The sequence below is a fragment of the Amborella trichopoda genome, chromosome 1, assembly GCF_054954075.1.
Source record: "Amborella trichopoda isolate Santa Cruz 75 chromosome 1, AtrichopodaSantaCruz75HAP2 v2.0, whole genome shotgun sequence".
NCBI classification, from domain to species: domain Eukaryota; kingdom Viridiplantae; phylum Streptophyta; class Magnoliopsida; order Amborellales; family Amborellaceae; genus Amborella; species Amborella trichopoda.
In genome coordinates, this window is record NC_142336.1 from 33,762,121 (window position 1) to 33,775,841 (window position 13,721).

Genomic DNA, 13,721 nt, shown 5'->3' on the forward strand with positions numbered 1-13,721 from the left:
CTTGCACATTCAATGGTCAATTTAGCCCTCAGTGCATTACAATTTTGTCATAAATTGCGTGAATCCTTGGAGCCAATGTTTTACAAGTCACCAAGTGAACTCGGGTCTCACATGATTCCTCTCAGCTCTGGCATGTCCCCTTGTTATTTGTGTAGAGCTCTGAAAATGGGAAAAGTCATCTTCCTAAAAGACTTGGATGTATCATTATTAGTAGACTCAGCGGTTCCGGTACATAATTGGGCCAGTCTAGATGCCATAGCAACCATAGCAAGTGTCTTGTGACTCATTGAATTGGCATCTTTATTGTAGTAAAACATGTCTGGAAACAGAAAGATGCAGTTTCTAGTTTAAGCAGTTTCTTTCTTAATTTAGAGGGTAAGGATGGATCTTTTGGTCTATTACACCCTTTTCTTATTATAACACTTTGGAAGCCCTAATAAATGACAAAATCTATAGTGTGAGATTTTCGTGTTAGGGTTACATTCTAAAGAAAAGATTGGTGAATCGCCAGATCTCATGAGTCATAATCTGATCATTTCCATTATTTTGGATGAGGATTTCAGGAATATTTAGGCTTATGTGATTGAAAAAGAATTTTTTTGTCATTGGGTACCCTTTGATTCCATATCAGGTATATTATTTTGTCGTATTGTCCTCTTTGAATATTTTTTCACAAACCTTTCAACCTAGAGAGATTTAGGGTTTATTTTGTGGATCCTTCAAGTTTTATAATTCTTTAGCTATTTTTGAGAAAAATCTTGAGATAAATATCTAAAATGTCAAAAAATTATTGAACAACTAGATTTTTTCTAACTTTTAAAGAAAATCTTTTTATTCCAAGTTTCATTGAAAGTGTTAATGTTTTATTAATATAAATGCAAAGGTACAATAGAGAGAACCCCCAAGGTGGGGCCAGATACAAAACCAACTAGGGCGGGTAAACCCACAGGGAGCCCATAAAGAACACTTTAAAATATAAGACTCCTAAGAAGAACTAGCAGGTTCTTCAAGATGCAATCCTAAACTTCTGTTGTCAAGGCATTACAGGTACCTTCTTTGGCAAGGGTGTCCGCCTGTGAGTTACTGCTGCGTCAAACATGACTCCATGAGATCGATATCCCTAAACTAAGATGGGCAATTCTTCAAAAATAAGAGCCAAGGCCCATAGATAGGGAGCTATCGCTGAGGCCCATTTGATGACATTGATGGAATCTCCTACTGCAATGAGAGGATAAGTCCATTGCAAGCTGTATAATCGCAGACCTTCTAAAAGGGAGAAGGCTTCCGCTGATTGGGCGTCGGAGTGACCAGTTAATTTGGAGAAGGAAGCAAGAATGTGGCCCTCATTGTTCTGGAAGAGACCACCTATGCCTGCCTGACCGGGATTATCTAGGGAACACCCATCAAAGTTGAATTTGGTGGTTCCTAAGATGGGGGGCGACCAGAGGGGAGACTGGGAAGCCTGGGTTGCGAAAGGTGGAAGAGGGGCTGCCAATTGAGCTGGAATGATGCTGACCGATGAATACCTTTGAAAACTTTGTGGTTGGATGCCCAAAATGAGACAAGGAACTTAATCTGATCGAAAAGCACTTTAGGGGACTTGTATATGCCTTGGAAGATCCGATTGTTTCACTCAATCCAGAATGTCCGGAGGAGAGCAAAGATAGAGGCCTTCCAAAGCAAACGATCCGACTCCGCCCACGGGTGAGGCTGCATAGAGGAAAAAAGACAAGGAATAGATTGGCGTGTTACCCACTGCCAGTTGAAAAGGTTGAGGAGAAGACCCCACAAAGAGTATGCAAAAGGACAGTGGAGAAAGAGGTGCATTTGTCTCCTCCGCCTCGAGACACAATGTGAACTGGTTTGGAATGGGGATGCCTCTTCTCTGAAGGAGGTCGGCGGTTTGAGCTCTTTGGTGCAAGCCCAACCAAGTGCAGAACTAAATTTTGCATGGCACCAAGGAGAACCAAGTCCGAGCAACTAAGGAGGGGGGTTTAGGGGAAAGATAGTAGGTTGAGTGAGCTTGTGGTAGAAGGATGAGACCGAGAAGGAACCCGAGGGGGAGGGACACCATATGAGCCTATGGTTGCCCCACAAGGGGATGCTCATCCAGAAGAGCAGATAGTTCTATGAATTCCTCCATTTCAGCATCACGAAGGCATATGGGGCTCCGTAATTCCTCTGTGGGCAAGAATTTGGAACACCTCAGCCACTAACTCCTGTTGGTTCATCGAGCGACTAGGGATGGGAAGTGATCACACAAGGTTGAGGAACCTATCCATAAGTCCAACCAGAATTTGGTATGGCATCCGTCACAAGCAAGAATCCGAGAATTCAGTTTGCAGGACTTAAGGGTACTTTGCAGAGTACTCCAGAAGCCGGAGGTCCTACTGTATGGCCTCGAAGGGGGGAGCTCGGAAGAAGGTTGCAGGTTGTATTTCTAATTCAACACTGACTTCCAAAGAAGGTTGGGTTGAGTGGCATAACGCCACCACCAGTTGCCCAAAAGGGCTGTGTTTGTGAGCTTGAGATGACGAATACCAAGGCCTCTGGGGAGTCATGGAGCACACACTTTGTCCCAGGTCAATAGGCAGAAGTTATGCTTCTTCCTGTCCCCTTCCCAAAGGAACTGTTTCATCAAGAAATTAAGATGCTTGAGGATCGGTGAGGGCATCTTGAAGAGGGTTGCTTTGATGAGGGTCGATCTTCTAGCTGGGGATAGAAAGCGACCTTTCCAAGATGCCAGCCTCCACTCGAATTTATCAATTATGTGGGCCCAGGCATCGAGTTTTGGTCTTCCTATGCAAAGGGGAAGGCCTTGGTATGAAGAGGGGAGGGTCTTAGTCGTGCATGCCCAACTTTCGACCAAGGATTATGTTATGGTGGGATTGAGCGCTATCCCAATCATTTTGGATTTTCCCAAGTTCATCTTGAGACCAGTGGTCCACTTGAATAATTTAAGGAATCAGAAGAGGGCATTGGTTTTTTGAGGGGAAGCCTCACAAAAAACCAGGGCGTCATGGGCATGTTGTAGATGCAAAATTGAAGTCCCCTAGACCTGCACTTAACGCCAGGGAGGAAACTTGCATCAAAAAGCCTGGAGATGGAGTGACTGAACACGTCTGCCACAATTGCTAACAAGAAAGGGGAAAGCGGATCTCCCTGGCATAATCCCCTCGAGGAGGGGAAGAAGCCCTTAGGCGAGCCGTTAGTAAGCACTTAGTAGTGGGGACTGGAGATGCAGCTCCAGATCCAAGATCTCCACCTATGGCTGAAGCCCATTCGGCGTTGAGTTTCATCAAGCACAGCCCAATTGACGTGATCATAGGCTTTGATCCAATCCGGTTTTAGAATAAGGCCCGAGAGCTTAGCTAGATGCCTAAAATGGATACACTCGTGGGCCATTATGGCCCCATCTAGGATTTGTCGATCTTTCACAAAAGCCCCTTGCTAGGGGGATGACCTGGCCTAGAACTTCTTTCAAGGGGACGCCAACACTTTGGCCAAGATTTTGAATGATCTATTGAGTGGCTGATTGGGCGAAAATCCTTGAGTTCCTCAGGCCCTTCGATCATGGGAATTAGGGTAATGAAGATTGCATTCAAGGGTTTATGGACAATGCCTCTCTCATAAAACTCCTCAAAGAAAGCAAGCGTATCATGGCAAAGAACACTCCAAAAAGTGGAAAGGATTGTAACAGGGAAGTTGTCTGGGCCAGGAGCTTTATCCTGGCCTAGGTTGTGAATAGCCTTGATAATTTCCTCTTCAGAGAAGGGTTGTTCCAGCCAAGTGGCCTTCTCGGGTGGGAGAGAAAGGAAAGGGAGATCACCCAAGGTAGGTTTGGGACTGGGCGGAGCTGAGAAGAGGTTCTGAAAGTAGTCAATGATAGCTTGTTGAATTTCAGCAGGTGTTCCAATGTTGCGTCTCCCACTTTGATGCGAGTGATAGTGTTGTCCCGCCTCTTGCAATTAGCTGTCTTGTGGAAGAAAGCTGTATTGAGATAGCCAAATTTCAGCCATTTGATGCGTGACCTTTGGCATCAGTATATTTCCTCTTTTTTGAGGATAGAAAAGTGTTCAAGCTTTAAATTGGATCACAACAATCTCTTAGCTTCCGATAGAGACCTTGATTCCTCTAGTTTGTCCCACTGTTGTATGGGCGCAAGACAGGGCGTTTTCAAGGTTCTAAAACTGTCAGGAGAGTTATTCCTCCAACCCTTAATGGAGGCTTTGAGGAGTTGGATCTTTCTTTGTTGTTGAAAACCTACTCGCCCTGAAACCCGAGTTGAGAAGGAGTTCTATCATTCAGGGATCAACTGACTAAATTCAGCATCTTCGAGCCAACATAACTCGAACATAACTCGAATATGAATGGATTGGGTCCTCTCGGGGCCGGGTAGGTGTCGAGCATGATCGGGCAATGGTCAGAAGTCGGCTTCGGGAGTGCCGAAGCGAATGAGCCCGGAAAAGCGCATCCCATTGGGGGCTGAGAACTTACACCCCTAGTTTGGGTTTGTGGTAGAGAGAGAGAGAGAACTCCAGGTTTTTGAGTTTAGTTGGAGAGCGCGAACATATTGAAGGAACATGTAATTTTGTGACTGCATGGTAAACATTTTAGAATGTGGAATTAAGGATAATAGGAGAATGTCGGATGGAAGATTTGAAAGGGTTGAAATATTGAGGCGCACACACAATGGACTGTGGTATCTTCTGCGAAATGTCATGCTTGAAATTTACCAGTTGGATGCCTAAATGAGTGGTATTTTGTCATTGAAAAGGTGCTGAAGTACATAACTATATTAGAAATTCTTCAGAGCTTGGGTATGTCATGTTTGGTTGCTCACGTTGAAATCAAATTGCCTACTCTGATTCTTATTGACTAGGATCTTTGAATGTCTGGGATTCTATAGTGTTGGGTATCGTGTTTCTCATGGTGATAACTTTATGTCTTTAGGCAAGAGGAAAAGTCGATAGGTTTCCATTCTAAACATTGACTGCATGCTATATTTTATAACTCAGGTGTTTGTGCATGTGCATGACCACCTTTACTTATTCTGTGCATTTTGTATGACCACCTTTACTTGCCCATGAGATTGTTACTGTGCATCATTAAGCATTTAATCCCTTGGCGTCCTCTTTAAGCTTTCCATCCGCAAATGAGCATTCCTCTTGGGGATTTTGGTATATGTGGTACTTGCCTTAAATTTTTCGTCCAAGTATGCATTATCGTAAAGGTTTACCTAATATTAAGCTATTGATTTGTTTGGGCTATTTTTGGATTGTGATATAATAGGACATTGCTATAAGCTGCCTAGGACATTGCTATAGGCTGCCTAATGTACTCAATGTTATCTTTAGTGAATCCATACATTACTGTTTTGCCCAATGTTGCATGGGCAGTAGGATGTGTCTATGTCTGACACAGGTGTGGGGTGTTAGATTTCTCGTCCCATGAAGAAGAGGATTTGGTAACACTGTTATATTATGAAAATTGAAATCCAACAAAATTTTACTAATATTCCATTTTCACGATGAGTCACGGGAACTACTCAATTGTTCCTTAATTAGCTGAATCCAAACAACTTTTTGAAGTTCCATATTCTTTTGAAAGTTCCACTGACACTTTTAAAGTTTTCGTTTCTAGTCGGAACAAAAAAGAAGATCTTCTCTAAACTGATGTAATCAATGTTAAATAAACAACAGGAAGAATTTGTGTCGGAATGCATTTCAATACATGTATGAGATGGGTATGGCACCCAAATTGAAGAGTCTATGTAATATAGGTTTTGCTCTAATTTGTAATATGGGTATGAGTCTAGTTTTGTCATGGATGTGCAGCGATCTTGGTTTGAACTTGATCTCTCTTGGATGAGGCGTTTCCTTGCTGCATTATGTTATGCTTTTCTGACACATCTCATGATCTCGTCATGCCTTTCATTATGTATTTTGTTTTGGTTAAGGAGAGCGCACTGGTGTCTCCATTAATGACAGTTGTTATTTACCATGTTTTTGTGGTCAACTTTTGAGTGATTTATAATGCCTCAAGAATGACTTTTGAGGAGTAATTTCCTGCAAACAATGCCCCCTTTATGTCAGTTTTATTGGGTATCCGTGCAATCATGCAGATATTTTGACTTGAGATCCTTTTTTGTGTGTAAGCACGCGCGTGTGTGCGTGTGCGTGAATATTTTGAAGTACTGAGTGTGCTGTCTTTTATTCGAATGACAGATGATGAGCTGCTTGAAGGCCCCTCAAGAATATCACTCAGCTGTCCTATAAGGTGTGTGGCTCTACATTAGTACTGTTGTGTGGTCTTACATGAAGCTGGGTGTTCGTGGCCTTCAAGTTTATTGATTGTCTGTCTAGTCAATATTTCATATGATTCATAAATATGGCTTTGTGATTATACATTCAAGTTAATTGATTGTTTGTCTACTCAATATTTCTTAAGATTTGTAGATGTGGCTTTGTCATTATATATTTTTGTGTAGGGCAGTGCATCACCATCTTTTGCATAGTTGAATATCCTACATGTCAACAGCTCGGACTCGGATCGTGGGGATCGCCGGAATACTTCATATGAAACTTGTCAGTATCGATTAGATCCGAGATCTGGTTCTGTTATTGAATTGCTCGTTCAGTGAGCATTATCAATGCCTTGAAGAGGACTTGAACCTCCACGCGTCATTAAAATGACTTCGATTTTTTTTATTGGAATAGTGATGCATCTAAAATCAACAAAAATAGTGATGTATGGTTAATTTGTAGGGTATGAAATTGATGAATTTGATGCAAGAGCTTCGAGCATATATGAGCTGGAGTACTATAGGGGTGAGATCTTTAATATCAAACCTGACATAAATCAGGCTGCATTCTGCGTTTATGTAGTTAGCCACATGTTTCAACTGACTTTTGTGTCCTCAATTTGCCCCTGCTTCCTAGTTCATAAATTTGTTAGAAAAATGAATCAGCTTATGCTACCCCACTTTCTACGAGAGCTACCGAGAGCACCAAGAAGAGAACTTGTTATGAACATACACACTTGAAACTACTCAAAATGGCCTTAGGACTGTGACTTAGCTTCTATGATCTGATTTTTCAAATTTACCAGTGAAAATCAACCGTAAACATCCCATATATGAGTACCTAAGGTCCAATGAAGCAGACCCTTTTAGGGTGCACAACGACGACAATGACCATCCAACAATACTTTGAAATCTTTATGACATCAATACCCCTTGAAGCGTTATTACCCTGAACTCCAGTTTGGGGCTGGTGTTGCGTGTTAGCATGTACTTGGCTATATAAAAGTGGTTAGAGTTGCTCAAAACAAGTTTCATAGCATAGTTGGTGGAATCTCCTAACATACGCGGTGATTTTGTGCTGAATCTGACTCTTTAAAGGGTCTCGATTTTAGATTTTGGGGTCTCTATTGTCACCATTAGGGATCCTGATTCGTACTATTAGGGATCTCGACGCCAACCTTAAAGATCAAGATAACAACCAAACAGATAATTTTCTTAATTTATAGCCGGCTAGCAACACAACTATCCTTTTAATAAACTTGCATTGCTTGTTTCCTATAAATAAAGAGATCCCTACCTTAAACAATTTATATAGTCCTAGACTATATATACTCTTCTTTAAGGTTGTGAGCAAGATCCTCAAATGGTCGGGATCAAGATCCTCAAATGGTTGGGATCAAGATTCAAAAAGGTCAGGATCAAGATCAATATTGTCATCTCAATCCCTAAAATTTGGGATTTAGATCCCTAACCAATGTTCAAGTAGGTGGAGGTGCTCGTCTAGGCGGTTTGGGGTCATGGACGTCTAGAAACACCTTTGTGGGGGGGAGGAAGGGGTTTGTTGGGGCAGGCATCTTCTACACCTTGGCTATGGTCTATTTTATTTTAAACATAGACATTATTTTTTGCGCTAGAGTCTATTTATTTCAAACAACAATATCCCAATAACTTCCACTTTCAAAAATAATATCCCAATAACTTCAATTACATACATGACGGAATATACGAAATAATTTTTTTTTTTTTGTCATACGAATTCTTTATTTTGTAATATGAAAACATTATTACATGGAAAAGTTTGTATAAGGTTGCAACTTTAAAATGTAGAATTAAAGATGCACCTCCGAAAATCCATTGGAAAGAGTTGTTTTAACGTTGAAAAACCCTCTAATTGATCATCTCGACATTGAGATGTATGAATACGAAAAAAAGAGATTTTGAGTTACAGAAATAGTGCATCTTGCAACACGTTATTTAGACTGTCCATTTTCAAGATTTTCATATGTTTATAGATCGATTTGGTTTTAACCATAGATCTATTTGGTTTTAACCATTTTTGGAGTTCAAAATTTTATAGTTAGATATGAAAATAGATTTTCAGATAATCCTAAGAATGTTTTACACCAAAATTACATACTATGATTAACTTTTGAGGGGTGTCTAATTGGATTGTTTAAAGTTGCAACCTTATAGAAACCACACCCTTATTACATTGATCATTAGTCAGATTTTTTATATTTTTTTGTGGGATTTAGCTAAATTTCTTAATTTTCTTATAATTAATCTCCCATCTAACCAAAACATGCAACTATCCCTAATTTGTGAGGGTCCCTTGCACATTTAATACCAAATATCATTGAGACTAGTCCTTTTTATCATCAACGATCATTTCAAAATCATGTTTAAAGAATAAAAGAAGTTATCTTTCTGAAATAACCAGCGGAAGGCACAATTTAATTTCTCAAATTAACCATTAGTTCCCATTAGAGCAGCTAAAAATCAGTGATATCATCCCAAAGACCGTAAGCCCTTTATTAAGGGGGCTCACACTTTTTTGGGGTTTGGGGGACTAGATAGCCACCCTAAACCCCTTTTTACCTAGGTAGCAAGGACGCCCAGGTAGGGCTCGGCAGCTAAATTTTTGAATAATCTCCCTAACATATGCATTATATTGACGACACTCCAAGCATGTGGATCTTCTAGCATTTCATGATTCCTAGCGTCTAATCCTGTTCTCACTCCTAAGCTCGACTACCGTAGTTCAACTATGGTCTTGACCGCCTTAGCAAGCGCCTAGTAGCAAGGATACCTTGGCAGCTGAATTTTCGAATAATGTCCCTAACATATCAATTGTATAGACTACACTCTCAATTATGTGGATCTTCCAGCATTTTACAATCCCCCGCGCCTGATCCTGTTCTCGCTCTTGATCCTGGCAACCATAGTTCAACTACGTTTCGTACTCAACAAATGATGGGCAACTATAATGAGTTATACCATCTTCCTAACCATTTCAAATACACATTGCTAAAATTTGGGTTTGAAAAATTCAATGACGCACTGCTGAAATTTGGGTTTCAAAGTAATGGGGCTCATTATACACTCTTTGTAAAGAAGAGTAGTGCTGTGATTACAACCCTTATAACGTATATTAATGATATTCTTGTGACAAGGGACAATGTGAAAGACATTGAGGATCTTAAGTCATATTTAAGCAAGGTGTTCCATATCAAAGATTTAGATCCCCTTATGTATTTTTGTATATTGTAGTGGCAAGATCAAAGAAAGGGAAAGCTATCTCCCAAAGAAAATATGTACTGGACCTATTATAACAAACTAAGATGTTGGGATCTAGACCACTTGATACTCCTTTAGAAAATTATCATAAACTGTATGGAGAAAGGGGCGAGTAACCAGTACCAATGATTAGTGGGCAAGCTTATATACCTCACAAGCACTTAACTAGACATCTCTTTTTGTGGTTATTGTGGTCAACTGATTTATACATGCATCATGTAAACCCTATCTCGATGTAATATATCAAATACTAAGATATCTCAAGTCTGCTCCAGGGATAGGGACATTTGTCTATAATTAAGGGCATTTTGATGTTGCTATTTACACTAATTCTTATTGGGGTGGATGTCAAACTGATAAGAGATCCTCAACTGGATATTGCACCTTTCTTTTAGGAAAAATGGTTTCTTGGAAAAGTAAGAACACTGTGACAATCAAGCTTCCATTCATATCTTCAAGAATCCTATATTGCATGGAAAAGACTAAACATATTGGAGTAGATTGTTACTTTATTAGAGGGAAGGTTGCTGCCAAGATCATCCATACTCAATGTGATCTACTTGTAGATATCTGTACTAAAGCTGCCGAACGGGATAGACTGCAAGATGTTACAAGCAAGTAGATTGTTACTTTATAAGAGAGAAGGCTTTTTTTTGGGTAAGTCAGTGGGGGAGAAGGCTCTCTACCCATTTTTTATTAATAAAAAATCAGAGGAAAACAATTAAGGTACAACCCTATGAAAGGGCACTTGTGCCAGATCATGTAATAAAAGAGAAGAAAGAAAATCTGGTGGTCTATGGCGCCACACAGTGGCACCGGGGCCAGCTGCCCTCTTAGCAAGGGCATCAGCAACCATGCTAGCCTCATGAAAGACACGTGTGATGGACCATCGATGAGAAGACAGTTTGATGCAACAATTGTCAACAATCGTCTTTAGCCTCCATGGAGCGTTGCATCGATTTTGAATGACATTCACAAGCAAAGCCGAGTCACTTTCAATTTGATTTGGAAAGAAATTACTTTGAATGACCAATTGAACTCCTTCCTTAAAAGCTAAGAATTCTGCATGGTTATTGGAAGCAAGACCAAAGTGCTTTGCAAAAGCAACAATAAAACCACCCGCACTATTCCTGATAACTCCACCACCACCTGCTAAGCCTGGATTTCTCAAGGACTCACAATTTGTAATTGTGAGTCTCAGGAAAAGACCACGCTACCAAGGTAAAGGTCGCAACTCTCTGCTGTTGCCAAGTTATCCGGAGGTTACCAATTATTGCCTTTTCTAATAAATGAAAAGACCATTTCTTAACTTCTGCTAGTGCCTAAACATGCATGGTAATCCTTTTAACAATAAGCTCTCTCTTGGTGGGTCTTAACTCAAAAACTCTTATGTTGCGCTCTTCCCATAGAAACCCAATAGCAGTAAAAAAGATGGAAGACCAAATATTACGAAGTCCATGTGATTTAAATCTGAAGAGTAACCACCACCTGAGTAGATCAGGGACAGAGGTACCAAGGACAAACCTTTTTCCACATCTCCAAGCGAGTGATCTCCATACATCCTGCGTAAAGGCACATTGAAATAACAGATGAAAAAGATTGTCATCATGGTTGCTGCAAAAGGGACATAAAGAGTCCAATTGCATGCCTCGTTGCTGTGGTAAGAATGAAGTGGGTAATCAATTATGCAAGGCCAGCCATGAGAACCACTTCGCCCTTGGGTGGCATTTGGAGGACCAAAGTGCATAGAAAATAGGCTGTGACGAACCTTGATGCCTAATAAAATCCCATGGCCTTTTAATAGAAAAGATCCATCAGCAGAATGAATCCAAACCAGTGAGTCTTTCTTGGGCTGTAGAGGGAGAGTATAATTCGCAACCTCTGTCCATATATTCCTCAAAGAATCAGATGTGGGATGCGGCAGAACCCACCTTGAGGAGCTCCACTAATAAAAGCTGAACCCGCCTTCCTATTGTAGCCCCCAAAGCTTCCTGAATGTCAGCTTCGTGGATAAGAGGCTGACCTGCTAACCAGGGGTCCATCCAGAAATCCATCAACTGACCATTACCGATATTCCACAACACATTGCCTCTCAAATGAAATAAGCCAAGTAAAATCCCCTTCCATGCATGAGAACATCCTTTTCTGCCTTCAGCCTCCCAAATAGAGGAATTTCTAAAATATCGATGTTTGAATAATCGTTCCAACAACGCAAATGGAATTTCCAAAATCCTCCATGTTAACTTCATCATACCTGCGATATTGAAATCCGCCATATCCCTTACCCCAGGACCTCTTTCAGTCATAGGGAGGCACATTGTTTTCCATTTTATCAGATGAACACCTATTAGAGAGAAGGTTGCTGCCAAGATCATCCATACTCCTCAATGTGATCTACTTGCAGATATCTTTAGTAAAGCTGTCGAACGGGATAGATTGCAAGATATTACAAGCAAGTTGGGCATGATTGATATCTATGCACTAGCTTGAGGGGGAGTGTTGGAAATAATTAAATATTGTTGTATTTGATGAGTATAAAGGAGAGGAACGTTGAAGAAGAAGGTGGTTCGATAAGAAGGTGGTTTCGATAATCTTAGACCCAACGAAATAATCTTAGACCCAACAATATTCATCTTAGCATACTTCAAAACTCGAGAACGAATTTTCTCCAGCCTAGGGAGTGTGATGCAAGATAGGATAACCCCTATTTCTAGTTTTTGTTGGGTTAAGTTTAGTGATATATATTTTGGAATTTTTAAGGTTTATTTTAGGTTTTATTAAACTTTTCAGTGACTTTAGGGGTTTTTTTTTTCTTCTTTTTTTTTGTATTTTAATTTCTAAGTATTTTACTTGCTGCTTGAAAAGTAGTTAAGTATTCGTATAGAATTATCTATTTTATCAGTAGTAAAAATGTCATTAGGAGTATTGGTCTAATTATTCTAATTCAATTAGAATCAGGACTTCTTGGGTCCTAAGTTAGGTCTTTTATTATGAATGGGTCTTGTATATATCTTTCAGAGTTAAATGTTATTTGTTTAAAGTCTTGGTTTCATCTGATAGCTAGCTGCCTGAATTTTAAGTTTCTCCTTATTTCAATCAATTCATTAAATCTTTGATTTCTTTACTCCTGTGGTTTCTCTTTCCAATGCATTAGCTCATGGTCCTTGAGCTCTATCATCTCAAAACAGATGGGCTTATGTCTCTTTGGAAGAAGGGTAGTTTTGAGAATTATTAGAGTATGACATATGGTGGGTTTGGGTAACAGTCTGAAAAGGGCCCCTAGGATTTCTTCTTCCCACTTGGATGACATGGGGAACCGATCGAGTTTGATAAAACTGTTTCCATGGTTGAACCCAGTGTATAGAGAACCTTTGAGGGAAAGGTCAATAAGGTTGTTCTGTAACATGAAGTCGGAGATACCAACAATGCTGGCCATGATGCAAGTTTCCCTATTACATTTCAGAATTCTTTAGGTAACATTAAAGCTGCAATTGATGCAGCAAGGGTGGGGTGGGAGATTGGACTTTATGTTTGGGTTATGCCCATATTCTCTGTATGACATTTGGTCTGTTTGGGAGATGGGGATCAGTGAACTTCCATTAGAAGTTGTTATAGACCCTCAAATTGGGGTTTTAAGAAATACATTAGATACCAGACAACCCAAATACCTCTTAATGGCTGCCTGTGCCGGGAGGGCTGCTTAGGAGCAGGCGCGCGGCATCAAATCAGTTTTACCAAAGGTAGCTTTGGGCAGTCCGACTTTGTTTCTGCAGTGGTTAAATTCTTAGTAGTATGAGGTATTTGTTGGAGATGTGAAGAACATAATTCTGTGGAATCGCTCAAGCCCTGTGCACTACAAACAAGAACTTCCATTGAGGATGGGCGTGTTGGGGCATTGGGATGCCTGATAGAGTGTTTGCGTTGGTTGCTCCTTTGAGGATAAGGATCATAGGGTAGAGGGGCCCTGATTCTGGATTAGTTGCTTGTTGTCCATGTTTCAAGATAATTTTTTTAGCTCTTTACCACCTTGGCTTTTTGCTCTGATTTCTTTTCTAGCATTGCTTCTGAAGATTTCTATGATTTCTCTTGGTGATCTTCCATACTCAAATCTCATCACTCA

General features: G+C 40.3%; 1 protein-coding gene across 9 annotated transcripts in view; it reads left to right on the plus strand.

Moving 5' to 3' along the window:
• The window catches only part of LOC18433344 (uncharacterized), a 72,668-nt gene that overhangs the window by 45,928 nt on the left and 13,019 nt on the right, over nt 1–13,721 (plus strand). For all 9 annotated transcript variants that reach the window (XR_016052635.1, XM_011624679.3, XM_088862629.1 and 6 more), the window contains one exon: nt 6,228–6,279. Coding sequence is in view for 7 of the 9 variants with exons in the window: in XM_011624679.3 (XP_011622981.2) it covers nt 6,228–6,279 (52 nt within the window). In the remaining 2 variants the exon portion in view is untranslated. The remainder of the gene's footprint in view (nt 1–6,227; nt 6,280–13,721) is intronic.